The sequence below is a fragment of the Neolamprologus brichardi genome, chromosome 11 (genome assembly GCF_056152115.1).
Source record: "Neolamprologus brichardi isolate AB-2024 chromosome 11, ASM5615211v1, whole genome shotgun sequence".
Lineage (NCBI taxonomy): Eukaryota > Metazoa > Chordata > Actinopteri > Cichliformes > Cichlidae > Neolamprologus > Neolamprologus brichardi.
This window is the reverse complement of record NC_142114.1, coordinates 16791115-16806432: the sequence shown is the minus strand read 5'-3', so window position 1 is coordinate 16806432 and position 15318 is coordinate 16791115. Positions and strand designations below refer to the sequence as shown.

At 41.8% G+C, this 15318-nt stretch overlaps 1 protein-coding gene across 2 annotated transcripts in view; it reads right to left on the bottom strand.

Moving 5' to 3' along the window:
* Positions 1–1566: 1566 nt before the first annotated feature.
* The window catches only part of pklr (pyruvate kinase L/R), a 19786-nt gene continuing 6034 nt past the window's right edge, over positions 1567–15318 (bottom strand). For both annotated transcript variants that reach the window (XM_006804832.3, XM_035913906.2), the window contains exons 2-12: positions 12894–13058; positions 12215–12306; positions 11594–11725; positions 9594–9780; positions 8159–8432; positions 7253–7403; positions 6312–6464; positions 6032–6198; positions 3286–3352; positions 1999–2113; positions 1567–1910 (exon numbers count right to left, since the gene is read on the bottom strand). In XM_006804832.3, the coding sequence (XP_006804895.1) occupies positions 1804–1910; positions 1999–2113; positions 3286–3352; positions 6032–6198; positions 6312–6464; positions 7253–7403; positions 8159–8432; positions 9594–9780; positions 11594–11725; positions 12215–12306; positions 12894–13032 (1584 nt within the window). In that variant the 5' untranslated portion in view covers positions 13033–13058 and the 3' untranslated portion in view covers positions 1567–1803. The remainder of the gene's footprint in view (positions 1911–1998; positions 2114–3285; positions 3353–6031; positions 6199–6311; positions 6465–7252; positions 7404–8158; positions 8433–9593; positions 9781–11593; positions 11726–12214; positions 12307–12893; positions 13059–15318) is intronic.

The window sequence follows — 15318 nt, the reverse complement described above, 5'->3', positions numbered from 1 at the left end:
ACAGGGGGAAAAAATCCAGCAACGTCCTGATCTGCTAGGCCTTCAGTCAATCCATCTGCTGTTCACTGAAGTCTCATCAGAAAAGTTCTCAGTGCAAGGGTGGGTGTCAAGAAGCCATTCTTATTGAAGGGAAACAGGGAGAAAGGCTGTGGTGTGTCAAATTACACAAGAACTGGACCGAAAATTAATGACAACAGGTATTGAATTGATGAATGGAATTGATGAATCACAATTTCAATATTTGGTTCTGATCATCACCACCATTATCAAAACTGATGGAATTATAGATGGAGAAAAGTACCATCACATATTGATCCACCATTCAATAACATCTGGAAAGAGTCTGATTGGAAGCGGCTTCAATATTTGGCATGACAATGATCCCGAACACACTGCCAATGTAGTAAAAGCACACATGACATCAGTCGTGGATCGGCCTCCCCAGACCCCGGACCTCACCATTAATTAAACCAGTGTGGGGTCAGCTTGACAGAGAACAGAACAAAAGGCAGCCAACATCCAAAGAAGAGCTTTGAATGATCTTCAAGAAGCCTGGAGAAATATTCCATATTCCATATTGCAAGAAAGCTGCCTGAGAGAGTTCAGGCTTTGTTAAAGAATAAATTCGTTCAAACCAAATATTGAATATTTCAGGCTTGTTAGTATTATATTCTACTTTCCTTTATGTATTATAAATCCATTGTTTGCACATTTTAATAAATAAATAATGTTAATAAATCTCTACACCTATTTCCCATTTCCGTAGCAAAATATAAAGAAGTGACATGTGGCTTTTGCACAATACTTTAAGAGGTCAAATTGGTGGTTTAAAAGATTAAATATAAATTTATCTGATATCTATACTTTTATTTCAGTTTTCTTTTGTTGTGGTATTACTACTTTTACTTCAGCAGTTGACTTGAATAGATCTACATGTAGAATAAGTGAAAAACCTCACATCTTATTTCCTTATGGAAAACAGACTTTTGCAAATATAGATATAAAACTCTGTAAGTGCTCCAATTTTCCCAGAAAGATAAAACGCTATTAGACTAACCACAGAAATATTTACAGTGAGTCAGCCTCTGTAAAAGTGGCTATTAGTGGCAGAAAGAGAGAGAGAGAGAAATAAACTGCTGCGGGAGGATTCAATGCACATTAAAGCTCAAAAGGAAAAAAGAAGGAGGAAGCAAGGATGTCACAAAATAAAAGGATTACGAGACATGAGGAAGACCCACACAGGAACAGATATAATTACTTTCTGGGTGAGCAATATGCAGATGTGGCCATCTGGGTCATCTCAGTTGACAAAGGGGGTGTCAGCTCTGCATCATCGGCTGCTGCTCATAATAGCCAAAAATTTGCCGCTGCACAGAGATAAGCTTGAGACTCTGGGTAGGAATGAAAGCCTTATCTTCAAATTCTATAAAGAGCACCAATGTGCTTCAACAATGGCAGCCACAGAGACAATACTTTCACTTTCAATATAAAAACAGGAGGCAGGACAGTTCAATTACAGAAGCCTGTGTCCTGACAAGAACTGGAGAACAACGTATTAAAGTTAAAGTCAAGTTTTATTTGAAGGGAGTCATGGGTACATTCATATGAGCGGTTATTAGACCAAGTGTTTCCTCATAATAACCTCAAATTTTAAGTAGAGTGTTTCTGCTGCTTTCGACAGAGGTTATTGCTTCAATTTTAGGGGTGGTTCTTTGGCTTTTTGGTGCATTAAAAGATTTTAAAGGCTCTCTTAATGAACCTCCAGCAACTCTGTTAGATTTAGAGTCCAGTGAGGTCATGTTGTTACGGGACATTCACTGCCCTCATAATGTTGGTGTGACCAGACCCTGGGATCCAGCCTGTCATCACAATCACCATGTCGCCGGACTTGAAGAACCCTCTTGCTTTCCCTGTGGTGTTGGAGAGATAAGGGCATGTGAGTAATATGGCTTATATTATATAAGAACTGCAAGCGGGCTGAACAGAGCACAGACTGACCAATTTCCATGCCAAAGTTGACCCTGTTGTCCACATCATCAGCCCACACAGGAGCGGGCAGAGGGTGGAAGAGGGCAGGAAACACGCCTCGTAACAGCTGAGACTGACGGGTGACCTGACAAAGAGAAAAAAAAGATTAGGTACATTATAAAATAACTGCAAGTTGCTTGGTGGTTATTAATTTTTATAGTCTGTCAGTCTGTTGATCCCCCGATATATTTACCAGTAAAAACAGGAATGCAAACAGACAAGTGTATAAATATACAGTGAAGGCTAACTGGGAGACTGGGAACAAGAGAGGAAGAAAACAATCATACAGACAGGAAGTAAGATAGAAAAAAACACAGCAAAGAAAAAAAACTATCAAAATCAAACACAAAATAATAAAATACACATATGGAGCCCGGAAGGCTCATGTTGGACATACTGTGGTCTTTTCTAAAGTTAGATATACGTCAAAATAAGATTCCTGCAGCTAGTAAATATCTGTTACGATTACTGTTGAGCAATTAAATGCATTATAATTAGATGGTGGAAACCCGAGCCTCCAACATCGCACGTGTGGTTGAATAGGATTTGGAAATCTGTCTGATTGAACAAATAACTTCAGAAAGACTTATTTATCAGGAGATGGAGACCTATTTTTACATTTAAAGAAGGAAGAGAGAGGAATATGAAAGTATGTCAGAATGAGGCAATTTTGTTTTAAATATGTTCATTATTATATTCATTTATTTGTGTATCCTTTTATTTTTCTTTTCTTTTAATTAATATTACTGAGAAAAACAAAACATGCCAATTTTGTACTCTGTCACCACAATTTTATTGATACTAAAAGATGACCTGTGATTGATCAAAAAGTGTGGACGTCATAATAATGAAGGTCAGGGGGAGCTGCCTTCATTTCAGTGATCAGCTATAGTGTGGGGTTATTACAGAGCATTCACATGTGCTCCATCAAAATTTGACCCTGATTATTGCTTTGACATTATTGGAAACCATGATTCATTTTTAAAGACCATGTAACCCACTTTGATCATCGGTCTTAGAACAAGAAAGCTCAATAAAACAGAAATACAGTCGGTAATAAATACTCCAGATTGGTGATACCAGTCTGACAACACTGTCACAATTTACCACGACAGACAGCAAGAGTAGACATCGCACACTATTCACTTTTGAAAACAGCGAGATATCATCATCTAAGCCATGTTTTCATGGTAAGACAAATGCACCAGGTGTCAGCACAAAAGTAATATTTTTTTTGGTTCATAGAGCAGAGTGTACCTGTGGGCTCCTGGTGACGGCAATGATCGGACAGCGAGGGCGGTACCTGGACAGGAGATGAGCCGACCTGCAGAGAAGAAGTGCAAAGTTAAGGATGGAAAATAAATTATCAGTGATGGCACACATGAACAACACTTTCATACTGAGGGAAAAACGAAAGCAGCATCACTACTCCTTAAATCATACAGGACTCTTTTCTTCCAAATATAATAATAATAACTCGCTTTTTTGATTAAAGCTGCTGTCTTCCATGATCCGTTATTAATCCCGCTTTCAAGGTCATTTAGACTGCTTCCTCTCAACATCTTAAAGTAAAATCGGCACTTACTCAGCAGCTTAACACCCAGAGCACAGTAGGATATCAACTAAACAGATACCTCTCCATTTGTTAGTTTCTTCACTCATTTATAGAAGCTTTTGCTTTTAAGACTGTCCGCTGTCTATGAATGTGAGAATCTTATTTGCTGACACTTTTGAAATATATTGCAGACATTACAGTGTAAACTATTTTCTAATCAGAATTAAATCTCACAGTTTTAATATCTGATATGTTATGGTTGTATGTTCACTTAGACATAATGGCTAAACTAATTGGAGATCATTCTAGTGTATTTTTATGCAGATTTTGGTAACAGGAGGTACGTGTGTGTCCTCCTGTGTGCACATTTAATATATGTGAGACGGGAAATCTTTGGAAGAAAAGTACAAAATACACAAAAACAGTACAATGAAGCCCCATAAAACCCAGAAGATGCACAAGCAGCAAACATTACTGCAATATTCAGCCTGGACCTTTGGGATATAAGAAAAACATCTGTAGCTGCAAACTTTAAAGAGCCTGTGTTATATGTTTGTTTGGAGAGGGACAAATAAACTTGTTTTTAGCATCTACAAGGACGAAAACAGAAATTATTAATCCAAGTTCCTCTTTTCCAATCCAAGGTCACCAGAGTGCCGGAGCCTATCTCCTACACCATGGATAAATCTCCAGTCTGTTGCAGGCCTCACAAAATTTACATACACATTTGCATCTGCATACATCACTAACACGTGTGCAAGCACAGGGAGGTCCAGGCTGGATCCAAACCCCTTTTTACTATGAGGCAACAGTGATACCCACAGCACCACCATGCTGCCCAAACAATGATAATATATTTATGTTAATTATTTTCAAATAATATTCAAATGGTTTTCCAAGTGCCCACTCCGGGTCAGGGACAAGACCCTGCCCCAAGTGGAGGGGGGTTTAAGTCTTGTTCATGAGTGATGGGAGAAGGGAGCGGGAGATCGACAGACGGATTGGTGCAGCGGCTGCAGTGATGCGGACGCTGTACCGGTCTGTTGTGGTGAAGAGAGAGCTGAGTGTAAATGGTAAATGGTCTGTATTTGTATAGCGCTTTACTTGGTCCTAAGGACCCCAAAGCGCTTTACACTATACACAATCATCCACCCATTCACACACATTCACACACTGGTGATGGCAAGCTACAGTGCCCTGGGGCGCACTGACAGAGGCGAGGCTGCCGGACACTGGTGCCACCAGGCCCTCTGACCAGCACCAGTAGGTGCTGGTCAGGTGCGGGTGAAGTGTCTTGCCCAAGGACACAACGACCGAGACTGTCGGAGCTGGGGCTCGAACCGGCAGCCTTCCGATTACAAGACGAACGCCCAACTCCTGAGCCACGATCGCCTCGAGTGTAAAAGTGAAGCTCTCAATTTACCGGTCGATCTACGCCCCTACCCTCACCTATGGCCACAAGCTGTGGGTAGTGACCGAAAGAACGAGATCGCGGATACAAGCGGCGGAAATGGGTTTCCTCCAAAGGTTGGCTGGCTTCTCCCTTAGAGATAGGGTGAGAAGTTCGGCCATTCGGGAGGGGCTCATAGTAGAGCCACTGCTCCTCCACATCGAAAGGAGCCAGTTGAGGTGGTTCGGGCATCTGACAAGGATGCCCCCTGGGCGCCTCCTGGGCAAGGTTTTCCGGGCATGTCCCACCGGCATGAGGCCCCGGGGCAGACCCAGGACACACTGGAGAGATTATATCTCTCGGCTGGCCTGGGAACGCCTTGGTGTTCCCCCGGATAAGCTGGAGGAGGTGGCTGGGGAGAGGGAGGTCTGGGCTTCTCTGCTTAGGCTGCTGCCCCCGCGACCCGGCCCCGGATAAGCGGAAGAAAATGGATGGATGGTTTTCCAAATCTAATCAGGCTTTTTAGTTACTTGTGCTAAATCTGCTAGCTCTTAGCTTAGCGCTGCAACAGAACTGGAGAGAGAACAACATGGCAGCAACCTCCACCTACCAGCATCTCTCTATTAAACTAACAGGCTACAAAGTGAAGGCCAGCTATAGTCCCGGTAGATCAGCTGATCTCAGTGTCAGGCAACTTTCACACAGACCTCACACAGAGCATCTTATTTAAGTTCCCTAAGCATGACCATAGCTTCTTTACATCTGCAAGCTACTTTGCAACCCTCCTCTACCACAGCTTCTCCTTCCATGCCATTTCTTACTTAATCAATGTAATATCTGTTGATGGTTCTTGCTGCTGCTCTTCTGAAACAAACGTAAGATTCTCTTGACTTTAGCGGTTCTGACTGATTTACTGTTTTTTGGTAGGAAACCCTCATCAAACAACAATAAAACTTTGTCTTATGCTATATCGTGACAGTTAGGTGAAATGTCACGATATAGCATATAGCACTGCTAGTTCTGACACATTTATCATGAATGTTAGCTGATATATTCACCTGCCAGTGGTCGTGAGGACTATAATCGCCCCGGCACAGCATTTGAATGAAGACTCCACTGCTCCGATCGCCGTGACCTCCGTGGGGTCAGAGGAGAGAGGAGTGAGGCGGCGCAACTCCTCAAAAAGCTGCTGGTGGAAAATGGCCGCCTCTGCCTCCCTACAGATCTGAGATAGAGCGACAGAGACAGGGAGAGGGACAGACAGAGGGTTAGAGCATTATCAGAGGGCACTAAGTCAGACGCAACCGAATGACACCATGTGCACACAGAAACACACACCGAATGCATCATTGCAACTGACTCCACAGGAAACAGTCCCTTGGCGGTTTCTCCAGATAGCATTACACAGTCAGCTCCATCCAGCACGGCATTGGCAACGTCACTGCCCTCTGCTCTAGTTGGCCGTCGGTGGGTCACCATGCTCTCAAGCATCTGCAAATGCACAAAAACACACAAAGACACACATACAATACATTTCAGCTATAACCAAAACGTCTCTATAAGGTACTATAAATGGATTTCACCAATGAGTCCATCAAAAATAAGCCACTCGGAGTCTTTGTCAATTTTTGTTCATTTTGACAAAGTGATATGGGCGAGCACGAAGACAGGGGGTAATGGCTTTGTGGATGGATAGATGGTAGAATAGGAGTAATAAGAGATCATTTAGACTGAGGCAGGCGAGTGTGAGTTAGAGAAATCGTTATTGGTATGCTGGAGACTCAGTGTTATGAGTCAATAAGCAAGGCAGACAGTTGGAAAATGAGATAGCTTGCAGCATGGCCTGTGAGACTGCATTTTTAGTTAAGAAGCTCCGACTAATGCTGATTAGTGCATGTGTGTGGGTGTTGTTTGTGGGCTCAGGTCTCGAGTAGCAAACCTGCTATAACGCTGTCACTCCGAGTCAAGAGCTGTAGCATAAACAAAGTACAGCACTGTGACTCAACATGGCTGCGGGAGTGTTGCACGCATGTGTGTGTGTGTGTGCATGTGTGTAAAAGCAGAGGGGTGTGAAAGAGAGGGAATGTGTGCATCTCTGAAAATGAATTCACTGGACAAGTGACATTATGCACGAGTGTAAGGTTAATGTGTAGTTGGACCCGTTTGACATTCGGCTGGCTCAAACTGCAGTTAAGAGTCTTAATCTCCATATTTCTTCTTTTTCTGTGATTTTTTTCTCTCTCTCTCTCTCTGTGTGTGTGTGTGCGCTGATCTCTGACCTGTGTGGCACAGATGACAGGCTTCCCAGCAGAGTTGCATCTCCCAATCATCATCTTCTGGGCAATGAAGACTTTCTCCGCAGGGATCTCGATCCCAAGGTCGCCTCTGGCAACCATCACGCCATCACTCTCAGCCAGGATTTCCTCAAAACTGACAGACAGATTAGAGGAAGGAGTGAGTGTTTGGGCTCAAGAAGAAGAGTTGGAAAAAGAGCACAAAAGGAGGAATAAGGAAGATTCTACATGTTATCTAAAAACTAGGTCTTCAAATTCAGTTTTTTTTTGTCACGCTGCTTTTAGATCTTCAAAAGATATCGAGGATAGCGTAAAATTTTGATTTAAATCCTAAATGATCTGGATAAAATCCAAACTCCTATATGAGCAAGGAACAAAGAGACTGAAATGAAAAGCAGGAAGCTGTGATGCTGATGTAGATTTAAAAGGGAAAAACACAGCTGCAGGACATCCAAACAGGACGTTTAACACCAAATATTCACAAACCACTTAATTACTGTTAAGAATTCATCTTTATTATCTAATCTCTTTCAATTGAAACTGCAGTTAAACACTGTCAGCAGCCGGGGAGCAGCAGGACAAAGCATGAGATAAGTAATGGAGGTAAAAAGGCAGGGAAATAAATTATGTCAGATATATTAATTGGCTGCAATAACTCACGTGGACAGCCACAGAGACTGCTTATCATAGATGTGTAAAATCTAAAGTTGACATATGTTTCTCCTCCACTGACAGCTGGCTGTCCACAGGAGCGGCAGATCACATCAGCGGTGGATTTAAAAGACCTGTCAAAGTCTCGTTATGGAAGACTCATGCCGTCAGTGCCTGTTTGGCTAAAAATAACTCTGCAGAAATGGCATTAATTGGAAATTGGATTTTTCCAGGACTCACTTTTGAACTCCTTGCCGGCTTTCCACCTTGCTGATCACTTTAATATCTTGACCATGCGCCCCCAGAGCGCGACGCACATCCTTGACATCCTGGGCTGAACGGATGAAGCTGGCGAACACCATATCAACACCCTGAGCCACGCCGAACCTCAGGTCAGCCTCGTCCCGCGGGCTGACCGACTGCATGCCGATTAGGTCACAGCCGGGAAGGTTTACGCCTTTACGACTGCAGAGCATCCCGCCTGAATCCACCACCGTGTCCACCCAGTCCGAACCTGACAAGAAAAATGTTGGAGATGCAGGGACTCACAAAGGAGTGGTGCATTGATCCTATAAAAACATTCAGTAATACAACCAAAAATCAGAGCATGGGAAATTGCACAATTGTTGGATAATAAGGAAAATACATTAGAAGTAATATATAATAATGGAACTCAAGAATCCATAGAAAGATTTAAAGTTATACGTGCATGGAGGGATGAAGGTTTATAGGCCTGTGGACATGTTTGTATCAGTACACTGGCCTGAAAAGGTGCATTCAGTGCATGAGATATATGAGAATGAGCTATAGAAGAATGCACATAAAACTGAAAAACCACCTCGCAGATAGAAAATGACAAATGTTCACACACAGCAACATATTTACACACATATACAACATAATTGAAGACGAAGAAAGCCTTTGGACCGTGGGAGGATAAAGGAGCCTGAGGTGAAAATCCAAACAGGCCCAGGAAGAGCAGAGGGAGATAAACACACAAGACTGTGTTGATACTGTTTTGCTGACCTTTATTTTGGTAAAATTTGATTTGGATCCAAATTTATAGTTGATGGTGGAGAAAAATTTTGGGCTGTGAGTAGTGGGATCAGATCCCAGAAAAGGTAGTCAAATATATTATAATGTATTATTTATATAATATTTGAATGGAACTTTTCCATCTTGTCCTTGGCAACAGTAGGGACGGATCCATAAATTGGCAATTTTTTCTGACAATTTTAGCAGTTTTGCGCATTAAAAAAAAACAGACAAGGTTTTGAAGGAATTTATGGTGAGCAAATAATCACCAATTCAGAATCTGAACTCCTTCTCTGTTTCTGAGTTGAACAATAGCTAGTAATGCATGTCTGAATGATTTAGGGTGTCACATTGATGGTCTTTCACCTTTTGAATATAAAATAAGATCATCGTTTTATTCTAATTACACATTTGCATGAAATTCATTATCAGCGTATGAATTCTGGCTTTATGTCCAAGCGTGTCCTCAAGCGTCCCAGGGACTGTTGCCAAATTTAAAGAAATAAATGTGTTAGAGTGACAGAGAGACAACTTGAAAACGCAGTGCCTCTGGACACAGCTGTCACTGCAGATGTTTCTACAACAGCAATAAGACAGATATTTTCTGTAGGTTTGCTAAAGTCTGTGTAATGCACATTACCTATATCTAATACTCGGAGTCCAATGAGGCCATCATCAATGTAGATCTTTCCATCCTTCTTGAGAACTTTGGGCAGGTTGGGATAGTCCACCCAGATTATCTTTCCATCTGTCTTGTCTTTGTCACTCTCTGCAGTCACCACGCGCACATTGTTGCCCTTCACCAGCTCCACCTCTTCTTCCACTTTCTGTCAAAACACAGATACGAAACACAAAAACCTCCAATTACTGCTCTTGTTGTAAGCAAACATACAGTAGTATTGTCATTTCCAGCAACTGAATTTTCTTAGACACAGGATCTCTGAGTGCTGCTGCAGAAAAACTGACTGCGTTTGAACCGTGATGAAATCCGTGACTGGTTGATTAAAAGGCATGCTGTGTTACAAAAAGCCGGTGTGTTTTGTAGTGTTTATAATGAGTAGTTCTAGTACCTTATCTGAGAGGGTTTGAGTGCCAGCAATGATGAAAACACAAGAGACTTTATACTGTACAGGCATGAAACTTTAAAAGGAATACACTGGCTGCTTTGTGCAAAGCGTTTGGTATTTACTGATGAGGTAACAATATATTTCCATATTTCCAAATATTTGAGAACTGTGTCTGCTGTCACAGCCACACCAGTGGTTGTAAGGTTTGTGCAAAAGTTAGATAGCAGCGCCCTATTTTATTCTTTGTTATTTGTTGGTTTACATCATTGAAAAAATGGGCGGTGGAGATGAAGGCGGCACAGTTGATGTAAGACAACGATGGACAGAATTAGAAATGAGTACATCGGAGGGACAGCTCAGATCGAGCAGTTTGGAGACAAAGTTAGAGAGACAAGTCTGAGATGGTTTGGAAAATTGCAGAGGAAGGATAGTAGAAATACTGGGTGAAGGATTTTGAATATCTTGTGCCCAGGAAGGTGAAAACAGGAAGAACACATAAAAGGTTCATGGATGTAGAGAAGGAGGACATGCAGGTGGCAGTAGGGATACGGTGAGATGGATGCAGATGTGATGAGCGCTAAAGGGAGTAGCCAAAAGAAGATGTTATGTCAAAAAGACAAGAATGGGATTCAAACATAGCACAAGTTTAAAAATTAACAGAATAATTCAATAATTCAATAACAACATTTCTACAAAAAACAAGCAGTCAAAAGTATACATCTCAATGAATAATTCCTAACATGTGAGGAGCCTTCAGGGGTATGCTATAAAAACAAACAGTTTGGTGTCACTTTTAAGGCAACAACAGCAGTAAGTACACCAAATATACCATAGGCATTGTTGTACACAGAGTGCTGCTCATCACCCCATCACCATACTGCCAGTTTATTGTGTTTTATCTCGTGTGTTGAATGTTTTAACATGTTGTTGATGTCCACGCCTGTTATAAATGGCCAAATATACCATCCATCCATCCATCCATCCATCTATCTTCTTAACCACTTATCCAGGTAGGGTTGCAGGAGCACTGAAGGATATTCCAGCTAACATACAACGTGGGTAGTCATTATTATATATAATAATGATTGACTGATTTATTGGTTGATTGATTGGTTGCCGTTACATATATTCACCTACATATATAGTTTTGTATGCTGTAAATATCTTATCTGTTAAAAATATAAATATTTAATAAAAATAGAGTTATATTTAGCATGTGTTTAGTAACTCAAGTGCACCTTTCAATTAGTCTACCCAGACTCAGATCAAATGCCATGCAGATTATTTCTGAAGCTAATCAACACACGAGGAGGTTTCCTGCAGCCTGGAGTTATTTGTTCAGCAAAGCAGACAGCAGGCAACAGCAACACGACCAACAACACAATAAGATGATGATGAAAAGGCAGATGAGCACACGCCTACAGCTGTTGTTTTTCCAGGAAAAGTAGCAACCTGTAATAAATGATGTGCTGCACCAAGGAATTGGCGTATTTTCTGCACCTCTTACACCTGACTGCATGTGACTGCTTGATTAGGTTTAGACTGTTTGATAGATGAAGCAAAGCATGCTCACCCCTTTAACTAATCCGGTGCGGATCTCTGGGCCCTTCGTATCCAAAGCGATGGCAACCGGTCGATAGTACAACGGGTCAGAGGTTATCGTCTCCACCGCCTCTCTGATGTTCTTGATGGTTTCACCGTGATACTGAAAGACACAGACAGGGAATCAATACCTGGCTGAGTGGAAAACCGAGGCGTGTGAACACAAATGCGCCACAACATTAAAACCAATAGCCAGTGAAATGATTCACATGGATCATCATCTGTTATCTGTGATGGGTGCTGGCATTTGCTGACAAACCATGGATGTACCCACTCCCATCCACACATCCCAACTGCACAGGAACAGCTCAGGGAACACAAGAAACAAAGACTGCAAGGTCTTCCAACTTCCCAGATTACAGTCTGATAGATGCTAAAGCAGCAAGTTGAGGTTAGCATCTTGCTGTAGGATATTCGGCATGTAGCCAGGGATCAAACCACCAACCTTGTGATTAGTAGATGATCTGTTCTACCTCCTGAGCCACAGCCACTCCGCAGTGGGTGGCAGATACCACAAAACACCTCCAGATGTTAACCAGGTTTTAAGCCAGGTTTTAATGTTGTGGCTGATCAGCATGTGTGCCGTACGTACTTCATGTGATCCATGAGAGAAGTTAAGACGAGCGATATTCATTCCAGCCTTGACCATCTCCTGAAGTTTGGGGATCGATCGAGATGCCGGACCTGAAAGAGGAAAAAAGAGAGCAAATTTAAAAAAAGCAGTTTCAATAATCAAATGTTCATTCATTCGATGTAGGCCCCCAAATTTTTTTTTATTTGTTTTCAATAAAAGGATCTTTAGGTTTTAAACAGCCACAACAAAATTACATTTTGGCTATTTTTTTGTGTATTTTCTGATATTTTATTAATAGCCTTATTCATGTTATAATTTATTAATGATAGAAATTTTTGTTAGTTACAGGCAGACATTAAAATGAACTGTTTGCTTGCCTGTTACTTTATCACTTTAATGAAAACCCTTCAGGGAGTAATAAACAAACCCATGTCCTCGCGAGGAATCAAAACATCATCTGGAAAGCCAGAGCCAGATGACTTAGGAGCCGTTTGTATAGTGTATTTCCTTCTAATTGTTTTTCATCTTTTTCTGGACAGCAAAAGCTTCAAACTGCATCAGCCAAAAAGCCTTGCCAACAAGCTAAAGACCACCCACCCCCTCCAGACGCTGGCTTTCTGACACGGAGCCAACAATGACACATAACAGTTGTCAGACAACAAACTCGAAACTGAGACTCACTGTCTGTCACACTCACCGATGGTGCAGATTATGCTGGTGTTGCGCGCTGTGATTGGCTCCTGGTTGATGTCCAGGAGACAGAGATGCTCCAGGAAGGTGTCAGCCATACTGGCGTCAAGCTGCTGGCGTTGGATGAAAGAGTCCGGCAGTGTCATCACATCGGAGTAGCGCCTGATGCGAGCTGTAATGACAGAGAAACGCTGTCAGTGGGGTGAAGTTGAGTCATGAAGCTCTACTGCCAACTGCACCTGTGAAAACCAAATGAACCGAACACTTCCGACCGAACGAAGCGCACAATTTCAGTTTTAATGGCAAAAAGGAACAACACAGAATATGCTAACATTAAGAGATAAAACACAACACACACAGACCTGACATTAACTGCCACCAGCAGGAGTCACAAAGGTTTAGATGCTGGTATTCAGCCGACTTATGAGTCACTACTGCGAAAACTATACACATCGGCTCTGCTGATACGCTATACTTTACAAGCAGTAAAGTGGCATTTGAAAACAGAGATGACGACTGATAATATGGAGGCAATATAAAGGTTTTTATGCTGACATTTGAAGCTGGAAGCAACCGTTTAATTTAAGGCTGGTTGTTTTTCATGGACCAGAAAGGAAGACACACACACACACACACACACACACACACACACACTCTGTCTCTCTATTGGATACAGTATTTACAGTCACTGGGACTGAAAGGAGCCAGCGGTTGCATTTCTGTTGTTACCCGCTCTGTCAGCTTGTGAAGCACAATAAAAACAAATCCTCCAGAAGCAAAAGACAAAGGAGTGGATGGATGAGCAAAAACCACATACCAGCAATAACGACTGTCACCACAGTAATGGTAATCTGTTGAACTATAAAACTGTTATGGCAAACATCAGCATTCTTGTGCACCCCTGTACATTTGATGAAATGTTCAATGTTTACTCTTACTTTAGCTCTGCTTTTGAAGTATCTGTCAGTCTGACAGCTGCTGCTGCTAGAAATGAAACTGCAAGAGTCAAGAGAGCGAACCAGACCAGTAAAGTTATGGGCATTAAAACCAATTCAACCAGCTGAAAATCTAAAGCAGTCCTTTATAGATCTGAGGTAAACCAGAGAACTTGGCTCATAATTCTACAGTTTCATAATGATGAGTGCAACCTTTCATTTGAGCTGTTGATGCTATAACATCTCGATTATACCAATTTTAAAAGAAAGCTCTGATTTTGTAGATATCAGTGTTTCTGGAGCCAACCCCAGTCCCCTCTCAAGCCTTTCCCAAACCACAGCCTCAATTCATGCTCAAGCCATCTGCCGTTATCAACTAGAAATGCTGTTCAACCTATATGTAGGTAGGATGTTGTCCCAGCTAGTGAATTACTTTTTAATTATTTGTGGTGGGTCGTCTACCAATCGTAAGGTCGGTTGATCGATCCCCAGCTTTCACAGTCTATATGTGGAAGTATCCTTAAACAAGCTACTGAACCTCGAGTTCCCCCCAATCTAGGCTTATGTGTGTGTGTGTGTGTGTGTGTGAATGTTAGATAAAAGTACAAAGTAAAAGATGCTGTGTGAATGTATGTGTGACTGGGTGAATGAGACTGGTAACAAGTGCTCAGACTAAGTAGAAGGTTTCTATATAAGCAGCAGTCCATATACCAATAAACTACGCAGTTTGATCCATGTGCTACTCACACTGGGAAGATACCAGTAGGTAAAGCCTTTCAGCACCTTATCCCAGTGACTCCACAACCACCAGTCTCTATGGCATCACTGAGCATCAACCTCGAGGGCTGAACAATGAACTCAAAGCTCAAGTGTCTAATCCTGCAGCTCATAAAAGAGCCACTTGAATATGGCTAAAAAAGCACATCAATCTCCATTTCCCACTTCATAAAAACTGTAGGTGGGGTGATTTTTGTATAAACTCACTATTTAAACATTAGATCCTTTTTAATTTAAGTTAGGTGTGCTCAGAGGTTAAAGTGGGCTTTCATGTCATGAATCCATGCATGTAGTTTATAACGTGGCCACAGTAAGGGAAACAAGCATAAATGGATGAATTTTTAAAGTTGGTAAATTAGAAAGATGAAGAGAGCTATTAGAAAGAAAGGACAGGACGGGAAGACAAGAGATTATTTTCAAAGGTAAAGACTGCTCAGCAACTTAAATGCAGTATCCCCGTTCTTTTTTTTAAACCAAGCAGAGGATCTGCTGAATTCGCCTGGTTACTTCATATAGAATAAGATCTATGACAACAAATACATGATAATCATTCCACGTTTTTCAGAGGTGATGCAGGACAGTAAGTGCAGGTTAAACTGGGAAGTCTGCAATACTGTGGCTCAGTTAACTGTGATGGACCATGTTAGATTGGTACAAGACAGACTGTGGTATCCATGGTCACAGCTAAGTTAGGTCATGGGTTGCAGCAGAGAGAGAGAG